Source organism: Oryzias latipes, chromosome 21, assembly GCF_053564925.1.
Source record: "Oryzias latipes strain Hd-rR chromosome 21, Olatipes_Hd-rR_3.1".
NCBI lineage: Eukaryota > Metazoa > Chordata > Actinopteri > Beloniformes > Adrianichthyidae > Oryzias > Oryzias latipes.
The window spans coordinates 24,092,370-24,111,444 of NC_136257.1; the positions used below are offsets into that span (position 1 = coordinate 24,092,370).

The 19,075-nt window shown below is 36.6% G+C and overlaps 1 protein-coding gene across 6 annotated transcripts; it reads right to left on the reverse strand.

Annotated features, from left to right (window-relative positions):
- Positions 1–292: 292 nt before the first annotated feature.
- stk39 (serine threonine kinase 39) lies at positions 293–17,834 on the reverse strand. 6 transcript variants are annotated; one of them, XR_013652624.1, is made up of 19 exons: positions 17,524–17,834; positions 15,808–15,920; positions 15,565–15,673; positions 14,635–14,773; positions 13,509–13,564; positions 12,965–13,074; positions 12,773–12,874; positions 12,103–12,236; positions 11,939–11,987; positions 11,655–11,720; positions 8,672–8,794; positions 8,052–8,081; positions 7,649–7,705; positions 7,364–7,515; positions 6,943–7,004; positions 3,218–3,270; positions 2,991–3,059; positions 2,780–2,844; positions 293–1,528 (listed from the first exon to the last, which is right to left on the reverse strand). XR_013652624.1 is itself a non-coding variant. In XM_011489753.4 (19 exons), the coding sequence occupies exons 1-19, from the start codon at positions 17,627–17,629 to the stop codon at positions 1,454–1,456; spliced, it is 1,635 nt and encodes a 544-aa protein (XP_011488055.1). In that variant the 5' UTR covers positions 17,630–17,834; the 3' UTR covers positions 293–1,453. The 6 variants fall into 6 exon arrangements, 5 of the variants coding, with proteins under 5 accessions (XP_011488055.1, XP_078795420.1, XP_004081951.1 ...); XM_011489753.4 differs by having other exon boundaries at positions 7,399–7,515; XM_078939294.1 differs by lacking the exon at positions 8,052–8,081 and having other exon boundaries at positions 7,399–7,515.
- Between the last annotated feature and the right edge of the window lie 1,241 nt (positions 17,835–19,075).

Genomic DNA, 19,075 nt, shown 5'->3' on the forward strand with positions numbered 1-19,075 from the left:
CACCCGTTAAGTATATTGTGAAGAAAAGAACATTCAAGTATCTGTCAATATGCATCGCAGCAATTTCTAGTCTTAAATATGAAAAAACTTTCATTAACTAATTGTATTATGTTGTACAATTCCGTTTTATTAATTAAGCAATACTTACTTGGAAAGATACAAATTAAAGGAAAAACGACGTTATTGTAGTGAATCCCCCAATAAATGCACAAATATGTAGGATTTTAAAATCATCCGCAATTGCACATACTTAGAGATGACTCATCATTACTGACAAACACAGGACAGCACAAAGTGTTTCACATATTTTATTAAATAAGATTTATTTGTTGCTATTCATCAGACATCTGACATTAGCTGATTACAGAGGGAGGGAGGATAATACGGGGGAAATATACACATACTGTACATAGAAAATACAATAAATTACTTCACAAAATAAAGATTTTAGAGATTATATTAATCGATTATACCTAAAAATAATCTGAGCTACAAGACTTTGGATGAAGGAATGGCTCGTGATACTCTCAGTTGTTGGCTCCCTCTTAAGCCGTTTTGTCATAAAGAATTTGGTTGCTACTTAATCTGGAGAATAACTGTTGTGATTTTATGAGTACGTAAGTCTAGATTTTATTTATTTTCTTAGCCCACCATCCAGTCTAACTTGAGGCTGTTTTCAGTTTTTTCTTGTGAATTGTCTAATTGCTGGAGGAGAACATTTTAGGTGAAAAGGTTCTGCTTTTTTGGGGGTTGTAATTCCTTTCTTAGGCACAGATTAAAATAAAAAAAGGCACCTCTATCATTTTTGAAGCAATAACACAGTTTAGGACAGCAAATTATACACAGTAGCATTAAGGTCTCATTTCTTCCTGCACACCAAAGTGGAACAGGTCTTGACACGCAAAACAACTGTCTTTAGACATTCATTAAGTTGCGAAAATGTGCTTCTCTCAATGAGTTATCAATGTAAATCTTACATTCTGACAAAGTCCTCAGGGAAACTTCATAAATAAATGAGTTTAAGAGACATGAGTAAAAGGAACAACAAAACAGTGAGGGGAGTAAGGGAAAGTCTCATTAGAATAAATAATGAGAGAGTGGTGTAAAATAAAAAATAAGAAAAATAAATAAAACTAGGAAAACATTCAATCCTTCGTTCACCACCTGAGTACATCTTTTGGTTTCTGGGCTGCATCCTGATCCTGGAATGTCAACGTTTCGGGTCAGGGCATGATGAGCAGGTAAGCAGATGCTAAGGGCTTTGCAGGCTGGGCAGCGGGTGATTTTGGCCTCATGGAAGGTAAAAATGGGAGGGAGGAGGGCAGTGAGTTTTTAGGGAAGGTGTTGGGGGGGAAACTTTGAAGGAAGTGTTGGTGATGGTGGGGGCTGTCCCTCAGTCTGTCTGCCCTAAACTGAATCCCTTGTCTCACCTGCTGCAGGCGTGAAGAGAGCATCAGCTAACACTTAACTGTGCAAAGCCGATCAACTTCACCTCATCAGGGATCTCGGTATCGTCACAGCCGGAAGCCTGCAAAAAAAGGAAAATAATGAGGAGTCTGATCAGAGCTCATGTCTCTTTGCTGTCAGCTATATGTTCTAAGAGATATTAAGAAAATGCACAAACACAACATGTAAAAGCATTATTCACATTGAAAAAACAAGAGCCACTGGACAAAAATTAAACATCTTAACATTTTAAAGATTACAAAAAAAACCTGGAAAAACTTTGTAATGAACAGTGTGCGCTGTTTGTTTTTTTTGTAGAGTATCGATTTATTGCTCAAGCAGATATATATCCCAAAGAATCAATATTTAATTAAACTAAATGTCTTGACCTATTTCCGCATTTTTATTGTTAACATGAAAAAAAGCGGTAAATCAAGCTGGAGCTCTTACCGCCATTCATGGAACTAATTCATAACTGGTCACCAGAGGAAAAAAATGCATATTTAAAATCAAATGTGGAATGTTCTCCTATAATAATGCATATATATGTTCTATACCAGTAAAGAGCAAACGGACCTTGCATGTTTTTATGTAGACTCTTTAAAACAATAAAAAAAATTATTTTTTTATTTTTATTTTTTACTTTTTTAACTAAAAATACATATTTTTAATATAATTTTACATTTGAGAACCAAAAAAGGTAAATATACAGAGAAGACCAAATCAACATAGTTAGTTACTGTTCGTGTCAGTATCTTATTTACCAAATAGAACTTTTGTTTCAACTCTTCCCCTTTCCCTAGATTTTTCTTAAATTTAGGATTTTGATGTTTTAAAACATTTTTTTCTTGTAGGGAGTCAATACTGCAACATAAACTGGAGTTTTCTTCTTGTATTTTTAGTTCAGAATTAGGAAAAACAATATGGGAAAAGAATAAACCTATAACACAACTACAACTGTGTTCCAGTGAAAAAAAGAATGCTCTCATGTTAAGATGCAGTGTATCTCCTTTCCTAAAACATAATAAAGTATTCCATTGTCTTTCCTATATTTCTATTCTAATTCATAAATAATGGAGTTATACTTCTAATCCAGCATGGTTTTTGTTTTTCTATACCTTTAAATATCTCTACACAGCTGGGTGATTTGATTTTATGACACTTCTAGGTCAGATTTAAGACCTTATTGAAATTGTAAAGGAAAATTCTAGCTTTACGAGCCACATCTTCCAACAGCAACAGCACATTCATAAGCATACTATAAATAATATCCTGCTGTCTCAGTTGTCTCTTTGTGAAAAACAAAAAAAATGTCAATCAAACTCAAACTCACCAGCTTAAAGGTCAATACTCTGTAGGTTGTGGGGTTATCTACAATCTTTTGAAGGTTAGCAGCAACTGTAACAGAGAAGAGCGAGGAGAACAGCTCAGGTTCTAAACATATGTCAATATTGATTCAATCCTTCTGGTAGCGTTCAACAGTCAACTGTTTTTCTTTTATGGAAACTGAAGAATTTATAAGAATGAAAAAAAAAAAGGATTACCAATTACAACGTCGAGTCCATTGACTAAACCAGCTGAGTAGAGTTCTTGGGAGACGCCATCAGCAGTATCTTGTGAAAAAATAAGATCATATTTATTGGCCCTGCAACATTTCATTTTACGTGCCATAATCTTGTGCGATTAAAAGCACACGCAGACCAACAAGGGAGTTTACAATCACATTTTATCACACAGCAGTAGGAAAAGCGCACTAGTTTTGAGCTGTTACCTCGTCCTGGAGTGAACTCAAAGCGGATGTCATTCAGCTCTTTTTTGGAGTTCCTGAAAGACAACAGCAATGAGTCCCGGTGTGAGAGCAGCTGAAATCAAACACTGACAAAACTTCTACTTCAAATGAAGCAGAGATACGGAGCAAAACACCGGCAACACTGAGATGATAATGTGAGCACAGATAAATATAACATCTATGAGGTGGAAAAGAAATCAAGCTCCATCCCATCTTATGGGATTATGCGCTCAAAGCTTGTTACAAAGTTTCATACAGTAGTAAGCAGTCCATCGGTGCCACAGTAATTTGTCTGGATTCCTTTTCATTCATCTTTCTGAGAAGGAACGACCACGGAGTCACAAACAATCTGCCATGGTGTCATTCTGATCCGTAAGTGACTTTTATTTCTGAGTCCTTCAGGTTTTTGATCAAAAGCTTTGCAAAATAATTAAAAAATTCAGATTGTTCACCTTCATTTTCAGCCCTTTTTACAAACTGCCTTTGTACTTAACAATAGCAGATAAGATAATACGTAATATATATATATATATACTTTTATTTTGTATAATTTACTCCAACCTTTTTCTCAACTTAATTTGTCTTTTGACACTATTAACGTTTTTACTTTAGTGGTTTTAGTAGTTTTCTTTTTGCTGTCAAATTTTTCAGAGGGAATTATACATCTGTTTTACACTTTCAAAAATAGCCACCAATTTCAAGCATCTCAGTGTTTTAACAAACACGATGCACTATGAGATTTTATTTAGTTTATTTAATCATTTTACCTAATATTTTTTTGTTTCCTATGACGACCTTTCAAACTGAGCTTCCAAACTGAAGCTCATCTAACAAAATAAAGACCCAGTCTAATGGAAAATGTGTTTTTGGCCTGTTTAACATGTTATTGTGGCATTTTTCTAATATTGGAGGACATTTATTTAGAAAATTTAGCTCAGAATTTCATCTCTGACTATTTCTTTATTCAAATCTATATAAATCAGGAGAAGAAAAAAAAGTTAAAAGGGCTTATTTGTGACGCAGAAAAATTATGCTGGACAGGCCACAAGCTCCCTGCTTCAGGTTCCGGGGAGGGAAAGGGGGCCGGGATTGTTCTGCGTCAACGGTCCCACCCACAACTCAGATGTGAATTACTGCCACTCTGCAGTAACTATGTCCTAGAAAACTATATATATATATATATATATATATATATATATATATATATATATATATATATATATATATATATATATATATATATATATATTGAGAGTTTGCAGTATCCAAGTTACCACTAAGCGGAGCTGTTTTTAGCTACAACCCCAATTTCAATGAGTCCTGACTATGCGCGTAATAAGTATTTTTTTATTCTACAGATCTGATGGTTCTAAATGATGCTATAAAAGCAAAGATAATTGAGCATTTTAGGCAACGATAACCAGAATGAGCGGAGAAAAAACAATGATATATTTCATTCGTTTTTCTACTTGCTGGATAATATGAAGGGGGGCAGCTTTAGGCCCCCACCCTCCCTGCTGCATTCAAGAAAATTTATACTGTGTAATTACAAAAAAAGACATGAAGTAATTAGCTAAAACATCACATGGAGCAGTAATGCGAGTGAATGGAAGAAACTAACATTCATTTGTTTCACGTGAAATGGAAATCTAGTTTGAAAAATTGTTTTTTTGAAATGGGATTGTCTGTTTTCAGCCTGACTGTACACCCCGAACTACTTTTAAGAGTATACTTCTTTTGACAGAAACAATCTAGACTAAACCCTACGCTTCATTTGAGGAACACGTCAACAAGTGAAGACATATTTCTAATAAGTAATATAAAAAAAAAACAACGGTACGTAAAGTGAAAACTCTGATTAGACAAAAAAACAAGTTCATTTACCAGCTGTGATTAATGTTGCATGTCAGATAATCACAACACTGATAAAAAATAAATAAATAAAGATATGGTCTTTCACTTTAATTATTGTTTTAAAAATGTGGCATCACATAGAATATTCGGACAATTATGTATATGATGGGTGCAACTTAGCCATAAAAAAAAAACATAAAGGAGCTGTTTTTTTCTTTCACTTTATTTTGATGTTTTTAACCAATTTATTGGCTAGAGCAACAGTTTTTATAAATGGTTAAACACTGCATAGTTAAATATGAATAAACATGTTTACTATTCAAAAAAGTACAAATAAGACACATTAGAGACGGAGCAAACATTGAGACTTTCTGTTTGCAAACCTCTTATTGTTGTATCATGACCTCTAACCTAACTTTTTTAATGAAACCTGTTAAATTTAAAAAGGTAGACTTCCTTTGGCCGTTTGCCTTAAACATGACCAAATCTGAGATGAACACATCTGACAGAGAAGATTAGATTATTGTGAATTGTTTTCCACTTGTGAATAGGGTTCCGTACTATTGCAAAGATCCAAACACAGACCAGACTGGAGCTGCGTTCACAAACATCCGTAAGGCTTCACACAGGAGCCCTTCAAAAACCACAGCTTAGACACGGGAGCTCTCACCTACTGATGTGTAATTTATTACATTAGCAGATGGGTTTCATCTAACATGGCAGAGTGCATCTGCAATTTAACCTGGTGAGCTACACAATAAATAAAGTTGTTTGGGTTCATTTTAACCCAGGATTTCCCTTTTTTTAATACTGGGCAAACTTAAAATTACTAATTTATATTAGTATTACAGTCTTCAAATGTAATTTCGCTCAATATCAGTTTTATTTCAATATTTTTCCCACTTAACATTAAATGATCCTAATATAATGAAGAATTTCAAAGTCACAATACAATTACAAAAATACATTTTTTTATTTTTTTTTTTTCGTTTTGAACTTCAACCTCCTTCAAACTCTTTTGGAGAACACAACGCCATCTAATGCTGGTTTTGCCTTACAGACAGATGATGAAATAAGTTCTGGGTTGTTTTTATTATTTATCTATTGTTTTTTTAATAGTAATACAATTTTTTTTTAGCCGGTTTCAGTTTTTCACCATTTTAAGATCTCACAAGCATTAAATACAATGAAATTGATGGTTTATAAATAATTTGACTGTATAAATTCTGTTGTGTTTCACATGTAAGTATATTTGCATTAAAGTCCCTTTCCTAAGATCTTTTAAGCTCGTGATCCGCATAGCGTATCTTCTATATCACAAACACTCTTTGTCAAAAACCATTTTTTCGTCCGCTCCTGATTCACAGAGATTTGAATAAAAAAATAGTCTGAAATGCAATTTTAAGACTAATTTTCTCATTTTATGTCCTCCATCATGAGATAAATGCCACAAAAACATGTTAAAAACAAAAACACAATTTTCATCAGAGTGCATTTCTCTATTGTTTCTTAATCTGTAGCATTTTAAGTAATATTTATAATATTTTAAAAACTTACCACTTACATCAAACATCAGCACCTTAACATTCTAGTTTCATGTATTGTGCCTACATTTTATTATTTTACACACTGAAAGCATCTAAATGAATAAATATTGATTCTCTCAAATTATATGTGTTTTCATACAATGTAATGAACTCCTCTGTAGAAAAAGTCTGACATTAAACTCAATAGTTGAAATAGAATAATAAGAAAAGAAATAAGAATATAATTACAGAGTATTTTCATTAAATGTGCAGATTTATCATCTAAACCAACATGTTATCTGTGTTTTCCAGTTGATAGACGCTCACCTTAATCGTAGCACCATGTTCACCACACCTTTAAGGAAAGCTGCATTCTCATATGGTTCAACCTGCATCATAAAATGTCTTGTGGTTAAACAGTTAATGATTTCTTTAAGAGTTCAAAAAAATGTCAACATTTTAATATGGAGAAAAAAAACCAAAAGCTTGTACTGCAAAGAAAGAAAATAACCCAGATCTGTGTGTGTGTGTGTGTATCTGTCAGTCCTCTATTTATAAACTGTAATCCATTAATTGCAGCTGCAGGGGCAATCATTAGGGGAAAGAAAAGGAGCAACACATAAGGGTTGTGCCAGTGTTTAACATGTGTCATAACAGAAAAGAGCAGTTTATTTGGCAAAATTGTGAAAAAAAGTAAGTTAATTCCAGACTGGGACACAAAAGTCCACCTCAATACACTCAAGCTCACTTTTCAAATGACAAAAGGCTTAGAAATCTGGTTACAATAGTAGTGACTCCTCGTTTAGGATCCACCCAGCCGCTGAGCTGACACTGTCTGGTAGGCAACCGTTTACCATCTGAGCGGTTCCTGCTGAGAGCATCCGCTTCTAGAGACGGGCACTGATATGCACACACACACACACACACACACACACACACATACACCATAGACGCGTGTGCACAGACGAGCACACTTTTCCATCAAAGTCATTGAATCATGACAAATTAGTGCCGCATCTGCTGAATCCCTCACCTGGGGATGCTGAACAGACAAGCCTTCTATAGGAACACTGTTGGCATCCTCCTCATTCTAGGAGGAGAAAAACGAGAGGCATAATTGTGCAAATGCTTTTAAATTGTCACTAAATATCAAATCAAAGCTCATCTTACAGGGACAGCACAGAAAAGCTGATTCAAACGGACAAAATGGTTCTTATCAAACTCTTTAAAGCAGGTAGAGAGTAGTTTTAAAAGTTTCGTCATTCTTACACAAGCAGCTGCCAAATTTAGTCCAGTTAAATGCAATTGCAAAAACACCCCTTTGGTATATTTATCAAGCTGCACAGCACTAAGAGGGACTTAGCCTCCTCCTTGGCTCTCCAGCAAAAAGACACATTCTGCATGTTAAAACTGGTGAATGAGAGGAGCTAACTTACATCCTTGGCCTCGTATTTGACCCTTCGTGACTGGAGGAAAGAAAAAAAATCAAACACATGTTGAAATGTTTATACTTGCTGAAATGTTGTTTTTCTCTCAGTTTAGAGTAATTATTGTTAAAAAACATAAAAACAAAAAAAAAGTCATGCAACCCAATGCATTTCCCAGTTGTCCTGTCTAATTTCCATACATTAGACTGCAACTGCTGGAAAGTTGAAACCAAAAAGAAATGAAATGACCTCCCAAAAGCATCATCATTGCTGATAAAATATCATCTATTGCATCAAACTGTTAAGCTGGACATGCTTTTTCAAAAGCTCTCTCATCTTTGCAGGCTACATCCTCCTCTCTTCACATTCTTACAGTTAACTTCTAGCTCATTACAGCATCCTCATGACATTCCTCTCTGAGCCACAAGTTAGCTACAGAAACTAAGTGATTAGAGGGGCAGGAAGGCAGTGGGGGAAGTTTTATACCGGCTTGATCTACTGGGTTAGAAATGTTATTTGTTTCCATGCAGAAACTGTAAAAATGTACTGTTAATGGGTTACAACACCTTTAACAGAGACAACAATTCAAAATAATGATAGGTTTTTATTTTTGGTGTAATATCACTCACCCTGCCTTGATTCACGGCTGCCTTGCCCTCCTCGCTGCCCTCATCCAGCTCATCATCGCTCCACTCCCAGTCTCCATCCTCTGTCTTGTGCAGGTGTCCACTGGAGCCTGGGACTCTCCTCACCTGGAGAATCAAAAGTAAACACCAAACAACGACAATTAAGGCCACATTTAAAGACTTTTTTTCATTGTACGTGTTTTTAAACTGTGCTTTATCTTTAATTCCACTGAGGCTCCACTGGGGTCTATAAATGCCAGTGCTGACTAGCACTTTTAAAGCCGGCTTTCATCAACACTCCCAGGATGCACATTTTTGGCATTAAAAGCAGATGCTTAAAGCCAAGCGGACTCAACCACAGCTGGACCATAGGACTCTTTTTTTCATTAAAAACAGAAAGCGGAAGTTTCAGGCGGTTGAGCAGATTGGTAAATGATTAAAGGGTTGGCGGTTCGATCTCCACTACTCCCAGCCAACATTCGTTGTGTCCTTGGGCAAGACACCTCAGTCTGCCCCAGGGCAGCTGTTACCATTGCGATGTATGAATGAGGAGTGAATAAATAATGGATTAACATTTAATAATAATCCTTTATTATCATTAAAGCAGAGAACAAACATTAAAGAACAACTCAGATGAAAATTGTGCTTTTGGTGTTCTTAACATGTTCTTGTGGTATTTTTCTCATGATGAAGACAGACTTAAAGAAAGTTCCGATTTAAATTGTAGAGTAAAGGTTAGCGGGAGAGTCTAAATAAATGGATGATCAGAAGTCAAGATAGGCTCACTCCACGTCAACAGTCCCACCCAAAACTCAGAGGCGAATTTTTCTTGCTGCTCTGCAGAAATAATGTCCGAGAAAATGACACAAGGTTTTTTTGTGTGCTAAAAACACCTTTTGAATGCTTCGAAAATAGATCAAAAGAGGATTGAAGTGGGACTATAAAACAAATAAAGACAGAATAAAATGTAAAATTGTGCTAAGACAACCTCTAAAACTTCAAATTGATGAACCTGTCAACCTGGTTTTCTATATAACCTATATCAGTTTCAATTTCAGCGAATCATTGTTATGGTGTCTGCATGTCTTAATCCACTAAAATGCTTCAACTGGTGTGGTTTATTTTTGTGGCTAGACAGATGCAGCTAATGTTGTGGTCAGTGAGTATCACTGCTTCCAGTAAAAAACCGAACAAAGCACAACGCTTGCAATTATCCTAAAAACTTTACAACTCGTGCGTGTGATGAGATATTGAATGTGTAAGGAGGACAGAAATACGGCTAAAAACCCAAATCAACACAGCTGTAATGCAGACAGAGCTTGTAAAACTAAGCAGATAGAGTCATTGGTGAGGGCTGTAATTTATTGCTGCTCTGCAGTCTGGAAACGTGTGCAGTACATCAGGACACGACGGGTGCAGTCAAGTGCGGCATAAAATGAGCTCCACGATATTAGAGAGGAGACAAAACACAAATCTGTAAAGTTGCAGCACCATAAAAACCCTCCAGCTTGAAAAAGTCAGAGTTAAGAAGTGCTCCCCTTATGCTGGTGTCAGGTTCGCTCTCTAACCTCACAGAGAACAAAGGCTGCCTCAGTTCTGCTCAGGGTCCTTCAGCAGATACAGATCACTCACTCAGTGGCAGAACATGTTCACCCAGCAGACATTTACTTACCCACTGATAAGACTGGATGTCATTATTTTTCTTCTACTATACCATATATATAAATTAAATATATATTCATTTTCTTTTATATTTTTACTGTGTTATGGACAATTAATAGTAGCCTGTCGTCGAAGTTATAATGTATTTGTGTGTGTTGGGCTGCCCCCTGCTGGTCATACAAATATATGACACAAAGATATCCAGTTTCTGAATGTAAATTTGCCCTGAATGCACAAAGCCCTCGTTGCAAAAGGCAATTTCCTTTATCTCATTTTCCTTTTTATTATAAGAGAAGCATACTTGAACCTTTTTTCCTTAATCTTGATTTTTTTTTAATTACTTTACTGGAAACAGAATCTTTCATCTCCCTCTCATTCTCCGAAGTATGTCCCCACTGAAAGGGTACATGCTGTCCAGCTTTGAGTTTCGACCCTAAAACGTACTTCATAGATGGACTTGCATAAGCCAGACCGCATCAGGAAAAAAAGTAAGAAAAGACTGAAATCCTGCAGATTAAAGGAGGTAGAGATCTAAGGTGGTCACATACAGAGTGAGGAGGGACTACTGTTGCAACATCCCAGGATGACGGTGCAAGTCTCTGCAGGCTTTTGCTAATGTTGCTGAGTTTACAGATGACTCTGCAGGTCACATCAGCACAAAACAAAAAGGACAGAGTCTAGAGGACACGCATTTTCTCAACTCAATCAATTAGCTGAACATTACTTTGACTGCACCCTATTGAGATGTTCTTTTCTGTTATCAACCTCACATATAAACACTTCTAAACAAGTGTACAGATTTAACAAACGAGCCCTCACATTTTCCACGACGTTACACAAGGAGCTGGTAGCTATGCTTCATGTAGGACTTTCTTGTTGATGTTTAACAGTCTGCACATTTACTCCTCTTTTGTTGTTGCCACTCAACCGGACTCCTGCGTAATTATCACGTCAGTAATGCGCGTGCGGCCTGCTCTGACCTCCATCGCATCCAGGCAGACAATAATGAAGCCAGCATCAGGCTGCACTTCCTGGTGGCACCGCGGGAGCAGCACAGCTAACAGGCTAAATATTAATGAGCTCCTTGCTGTTAGCTTATTATAACAAAACCTTTTGGTGAGGCTGACATTCAGAGAATCTGCAGAGTGCAGTTTTTTTTTTCAATATCTGCACAACATAAAGCAAGAGGATATGAAGAGAAAGCGTGCCTTATGTTGACTGTAAATCGTATGGTCTGGTTGAGTCAAGAACTGTAATGCCACAATTTCTTCCCTGTTTAGCCAATAGCTTAGTTATTCAGCAGTTGCTGTTTATATCAACATACCTTCCTTGCTCTCTGAGAAATCTTTGGGGCACCACTCAAAAGCTTTTCCACCAGATATTCTTTGTTCTGCAAGACAAGACAAAAAAGAGGGAAACAAATTAAAACAACATATTGACGATTCAAATAAGTTCAAATAAGGCTCCTGTGTTAGTAACTAATATGATGTATGACTCAAAACGTCCAAACTAATCAAATTCTTCTACAAAAACAGAACAGAGTCACGGCTGGAGCTGACATGAAACCATAACCAAACAAAGATGGACATTTCCAGACTGAACAAATACCTTGGCCTTTTGGATGAATTTACACTTCAAAAGCTCTGCAGCTGTCGGCCTGCAGATAAGGAAGACACAAACATTTTTTTGTTTTGTTAGTTTTTTTTTACAGCAATCAACATCAGATTTCCTCACTGGTGCATTTGACCAATCCGAAAAAAATGGAGTCAAACCTTTTGGCAGGCTCCTTTTGAAGGCACATTGAAATAAGCTTCCTAAATGATTTGCCGTATTTCTTAAGCATTTCTTTGTCCTCGACACCCGTCTCCAGAGAGGGTGGGTCGTTCTGCAGGGTGAGCATTAAAACCTGAGAGCAAACATGCACAGGTCAGTCACAAGGAATACATGTGTTGGGGAGGAAAAGAAACTCAAATGAGGAACTGCTTTGTGAAACAGAGCAAACTGATGAAGCAGTTTCACTCATTAGGTTTACAAAGTGGAGGAAAAATTCAAACTTGTTCTTTTCAGATTTGTCCCCCAAAAAAAAAATAAAGAAGTAAATGATAAAAATATTTATTCAAAGAGGGAAAAAAGCCACTAAGAATAGATACATATGTCTAACCATCTAGATTTAAAGATAGAAAATGTTTGTGAGACAAAATTCTGTTGCAGCTTCTGTTTTTTTAAAGCTTTTTCTAATTTATTTACCAAGAAACCATGAAGACAGAAAGTAGTTGTGTCATCAGAAGCTAAGAAAATGTCTAACGTTCCATTTTTTGGTGCAATTTCTGGCACCAGTTATTGAATGCTAGTAATACAGACACACTGAATGTTTCCTTTTGTGTTAGCAAAAAAGAAATAATAATAAGATGAAACAGCAGGCAATGAATCTGAAAGACTCACCTTCATGGGGGGGTATCGATGATAGGGTGCAGAGCCTGTCGCTAGCTCTATGGCTGTAATTCCAAAGCTCCATATGTCCGCTTTGAAATCATAACCTCGCACCTGAGAAGGTGAAAGTACATCCATGAGTACGGCTGTGGCAACAACGTCAGCAATACAGAACAACAACACTTGTTTGTGTCATGAGCTCACCTGTTCCATCACCTCTGGAGCCATCCAACATGGGGTACCAACAAATGTCTTTCGGACTTTGTTTCGAGTCATATCACCCCCTGTTGCTAAGAATGCACTTACTCCAAAATCTAAAAACCACAAAAAACAGACAAACAAAAGTTTTCATATTTTAAATAAAATAACTTACTCTTTTTTGGGGGGGAATCCAATACGCGTGCTATTTCCAAAAGGCTATATTAGTAATTAAATAGGAGAGTTTAGGTAGTTAATTAAGATTTAAGTTTATAATAGAATGACTTGCTCTTTGATAATGCTAAACATGTTTAAGATTATTTGAAATAAGCTGCCCTAATTATTCTTTTTATACAGCCTTCATATTTTCTCCAGTTAAAAAAAGGGACACCAAACTACAAAATCAGAAAAACACAAAAGTATGCAAAATATTGATAGTAGTCCCACAAAACAAGAATTATTATTTAATCAAATTGAGTAAACCTGGACAAGAATGTCTATTAAAAAGGGATAAAAAAATGCATTAATGTAACAACCGCTTTTAACAAACCTGCAATCTGGACAGATCCATCTTCCCCCAGTAATATGTTCCCAGCTTTCACATCCCTGAGGTCAACAGAACAGTAATGGAGCGAAACATCAGTCACATGCAGCAGAATTGATTTTTCCAATCATGTTAGCATGTTCCAGTGACCATCACCATGCCCAGAACTCTGCCCATAGGGGAAACTGAGGTTTAAGTCTGGGCTTTAGTGACCTTGAAGTCCAGGAAACCAGTAAAACAGCACAACTCAGCTTACTAAATGCGCATGAAATCTGTTCAAAGACAAACTGAAAATGCTCATCTGTATAATATTAAAACCAACAATAAAATCTGAGACTTCTTACTAGGTCATTTAAAATTCAATTATCCCGAGAAAACAGGTTAAATGGGATGGGAAATCATTATGAAATATAGGAATATTGAGCTCTTTTTATTTGTATCATGGGATATGTAATAAGTGGTACTTGTTTGAGTTTTAACTGAATTGCCCCTAGTGGACACTGGTTCCAGTTTGGAAATACAAGATGATTTCTACTGGAGAAACAAGCTAACAACTACTTAAATTCTATATCCTTTGCCATCTAACGCAAGTAAACATCGGGAACACTAAGAATTCACCCAATCGCTTTATAGTGAATATTGACAAAACTCGTAAGCATTTTTTCACTGTTTTCTCAGCCTGAGTCATTTTGCGTGACTTCATCCAGCAGCTCCTCTGCAATCTGATCGAGTCGAGCCTGAGCCGAGTCGAACTTGTTGAGTACCTTAATGTTTGTCATTTGTTTTTTGTCCTGCCAATTTAAAAAACACTTTTTGCTTTCAACAATGAGGAAATTACAGAAATCCTTTCATGTCTTCAGGAAATGGGCCAGGTTTTGTAATGCCTTGCTTTGATCTTTTCTACAGTTGTTGTTTTGGTTATGGGCCAGCATAAGTGTCAGTCACAGCTGATCTGCAACAGTATTCAACACATGCAATAAGGTGAGGCAACACGTTGTTTGATGCAGGTCATTTCTCAAAGGGACTGTGTTGTTACGGCTAGGACGGTGCTCAGATAAAGGTATAGTTGAAAAGAAATCCATGGTTTGTGCAACATTTTGTAAAGACATCAGAGCTGTGCTGCAGTTTTTACCTGTGAATCTGTCCATTTCTGTGCAGGTAGTCCAAACCCTCTAGAACCTCTTTTAATATAGTGGCAATGATGGGCTCCTCCAAAGCTCGATTTTTCTCATCTTCTTTGCTCCTGTGCTTAAGTATGTCCAGCATGGATCCTAAAATGACATCAAAAAAGACAAAAACAATATTTTCATAAATTCTTTTGCTATAAAGGATGAACTAGTCTACTAGTCTACGATCAAGATATGGATTAGTATGGATCTGGCATATCTTTTCAATTTCTATATATCTATTCATATACATTGTCAGATGCGTTTAACCGTTCGAATATTAGGGACAATATTGTTCAATAATATTTCAAATACTCCTAGTTTTTCAGCAATCCAACGTAGTGACAGATTATTTTTGCCCATTAAAATAAAGAGGTTTAAACTTTCAGCTACAGAAACTTTGAACTATTAGCATAATTATTGGCACTTTCTGTTATAGCAAAGCTAATGTTTTAGCTATGAACTGCTCAATGATTCGCTTATTTTTTATGTTTTAAAAACACACTGATGAAAATTTGGTTTTGGGTGTTTTTTACATGTTGTGGCATTTTTTTCTCATGGTGGAGGACATACATAAAATTAAACTCCAAATTAAATTTCTGAATATTTCTGTATTGTTATAAAGCAGGAGCAGATGCTGTTTAAAAAAACAATCCTGAACTTTTTCTTTTCAGAATCTGTAGTAATTTTAAGTTGGATTTGTGACAAATTGAAAAAAAAAATGTTTTTTTTTTTATTTGAAGATTAAAAAAGCTTAAATTTCCCTCTATGAAAGACTGAAATTACGATAAGCAAGGCAGGATGAAAGCAGTGACTCTATTTTTGCTGCTGATCAATTTGTGATTTTGAAATCTATCACAGTGAAAGTGTTATTCACACAGCTAGAACAAGCTTACCTCCACTCAGAAGCGTCATGACCAGCCAGAGTTCATCCTTCACCACAAAGGAAGTGTAGTAGGTAACAATGTTTGGATGGTGGCACTGGCTCATTGCTTGAATTTCTTTCTGTCAGCAGAAAAAAGATTTTATTTATTATGCAAAGGATCAAAACTTTGGTGTTATTTTCTGGATGTGAGACTGGATTTAAAGACTAGAAAAATAAGCAAAATAATAATGAAAGAGATGTGTGTTTTACTCACCAACAGTTCATCCATGCTGGTCTGGCATTTTTCAAGGTTGATCCTCTTTATGGCCACGCGCTCCTGTCTGGGGGTGCAGAGGGCTGCCTGCACCACAGCTGTGGCTCCGCTGCCTGAAATCACAGCCACAGCCGAGCGGTGAGCCAAGAGGGACTCACATCGCACAGCTGGAAGATCATGTTCGTGTCTGCACCACTGCCTCGGCTTTCATGTTTAAGTCTGTGCTTTTGTTGTTGTCTGTGTAGCAGCTGAAACCTTAGACATGTCCTGGAGTACATCACTGATTTGTTTTTTTTTTTTATTTCTGCTTGGCAGTTGTGGGGGTACCTGCTCACAGCAGCAGCACTATTTCCTATTAGTAGTGACTCATTGACACATATGAAGTGAATATTGACCAAATATATAATACGTTTTTATTTTTCAAACAAAAACTGCACACTAGAACTCTGCATTCATGTATGCTTTTCGACGTACAGTAAAAAACCTGATGAAAGAAAAGCTTTCCACTGATCTGGTAGATTGTTTGCTATTGTTTGCAAATCAGTGGAAGTCAATGCCACAAGGAAAAACAGTTTATCACCTTTGTGTGAGTGAACATTCATGATCATTTGTTCTCAAATCTGTGCTTGTTCCTCTGTGATTATTAGAAACAAAGACGTGTCAGTAGCTATTATGGAATAACACTAAATACTGTAATTACATAAAAAAGCAATGTCATATTCGAAAGTAGTATGGGTGTCATTTTAACAACAATTTGATATGATTCATGGTCGGTTTTGGTTAATTTTGATTGATCCAAGTCACTGACCTAAAATCGCACCAGGACAAAAATTCAACCAGTGTGACTGAGATAAATACTGAACAGTGCAGGGGAAGTTTTCCAGATTCCTTGTGTTTCTTGCAAGATAATCAAAATTAAATATGTGTACAAACAAACAAGTAAACAAGAATTAATGGCAAATTCATAAAGTTCAGCCCACTGTTGTTTTTCCACAAAAAATGAATCCAAACTGAAGTTTATTAGAACATTCTACCTCACTGTATGGTCGCATGTCTGCATAATTCACCGTTTTCTGGTGGTTTTTACCTTATAACCCTCTGTGCCTCAAATCCAAATGGTATTCTCCAATATCCATTTAGTTCATTTTGAAACAATTTTCCAAAAAACTTGATCTGACAAATCGATCTGGTTGGACCGCAGGAATATAAATCAATTAAGTTGATTAATCGTTATGCTGCTAGTGAGTATTTTTTATTAAAACATGTAGTTATCTTTTAAATAAAATGTAAAGTTCGAACACAAGTTTTGGTTGTATTATTGTATATTAATCGTGAACAGATATCTTTTAGGACTTCCTGTGAGGAAAATAATTTTAAAAGACTCCATCAGTTATTTCTGACTAGAAGAAATAATAAGTTTTCTTGGATTAGTACAGAAAGTACTTGATGATGCACCAAACAGCAGCTGAAAGCCTCAGTAATTGTGTTTTAACTGAATAACCCTGCGCGTGCTCGTTCCTGTAACGGAGCAGCCTGTTCGGTTGAAGGAACTTGTTCGCGTGACATTTCGGTTCCTCTGAATGCATGCGGTTCGCAGACATGTTGACAGAAGAGGCGGCATTTTACTGATAAAAATGCCGGTAGGCCGTTTTCCGCCGCTCACGACTCATCATTTCCCCTAGCTGTGATCAGAAGCAGACTTCCCCGCGTACTAACCTATGACTTCCTGCAGCTCGTACGCCTCTCTGGTAATTGGCCAGCTGGTTGTCACCGACGGCTGCGGCTGGAGGACGGGAACCGGGGATTCGCCTTGGTCCGCCATGATGCCCGTGATGCTGCGCTAGTTAGCAGCCTCCGTGACTGACTGTGCGGGGGGAAGAGACAGACAGTCAGGTTTGACCTCACCTCCTCGGTGGTGGTGTCAGCGAGGGAGGTGCACCACGGCCGCCGCCGACTCTCACTGAGCTCAACCCGGAAAATAACGGAACACGCGTGTGCGCGCGCGCAGCCGCACACGCGCCCCCACTGACACGTGCCGGCTGACTCAACGATGTGTCACTATCGCTTAACACAATGGCCCCATTTACACGCTCTGTTCGTTTGATTTGAAGACACAGACCACTTGAGTACGCCATGTTAGCTAATAAGTCAATACAAAACAGATTATATTATCACAAATTTTATTTTATTATGTTTATACAGAAACTTCTGTCTCTCTGGATGATTTCATCCTATACACTGCTCCTTTTATGACAAGTCATTTAAAGACCCACCCCAATAAAAGTCGTGTTTTGGGGGATTTAACATGTTCTGTGGCATTTTTCTGATGATGGAGGACACATTTAAAGAGAATTAAGCTCCAAATTGCATTTCTGAACATTACTTTATTCAAATCGTTGTGAATCAGAAGCAGATGAAAAAAAAATTGCCACTTGAAAGGGAGCTTATTTGTGACGTAGAAAATACACTGGGCGGGCCACAAGCTCAGTGCTTGTGGAAGGGGAAGGGTGGCGGGGTTGCTCTGCATAAAGGGTCCCATCCACAAGTCAGAGACAAATTTCTAAAGAATTACTACAGATCTGCAGAAACTATGTCCTAGAAAACTGAAGTGTTTTCTTTCTGGAAAAAAACGTCTTTTTAAAAAAAAAAATAAACAAGGAATGCTTTTAAAATAGCTCAAAAATTATCAAAGAGGGTCTTTAATGTTAAATAGGTTTCTTTATTACTAAACCCCTCACTAAATGAAGTGTGTTCTGAGCCTCATGTGGAAGGACTGTCAATGATTTAAAAGACTATCCCAGTTTTGATTTTTGTGTAATAAATATTTTTGTATCTGTTTATTTTTTGTGTGATAGTGTTGATCTAGTGTAGTAAAGTTGATGTTGATGTGTAGTGACAGTCAAATATTTGCATAAGTTAACTAGTTGCATTTTCCTCGTAAGTATTTTGCTCAAAGTCAGCCTGTGACATGTAGTTTATGACTAGTGCAGTCATTTTTTAAATTTGATTTGAAATGGTTTATTTCAAGCAATCAAATAGGGATAATACACAGAAACATTACAATCATCAGTTATACATTCATACAATGACGTATCAAAGTTAAGATAATTAAACATAAAATTAAAGATTGCTTGAAAGAAAGTGGAAGGAAGCGAACTTATATGATCCCACATCTGTTTTACTGTAACCATTTTATCACATGATTTATTATTATCCGGTTCCTAACTTTTATCAGACAGAATTAAGAAACCTTAGGTATCAATAAAGC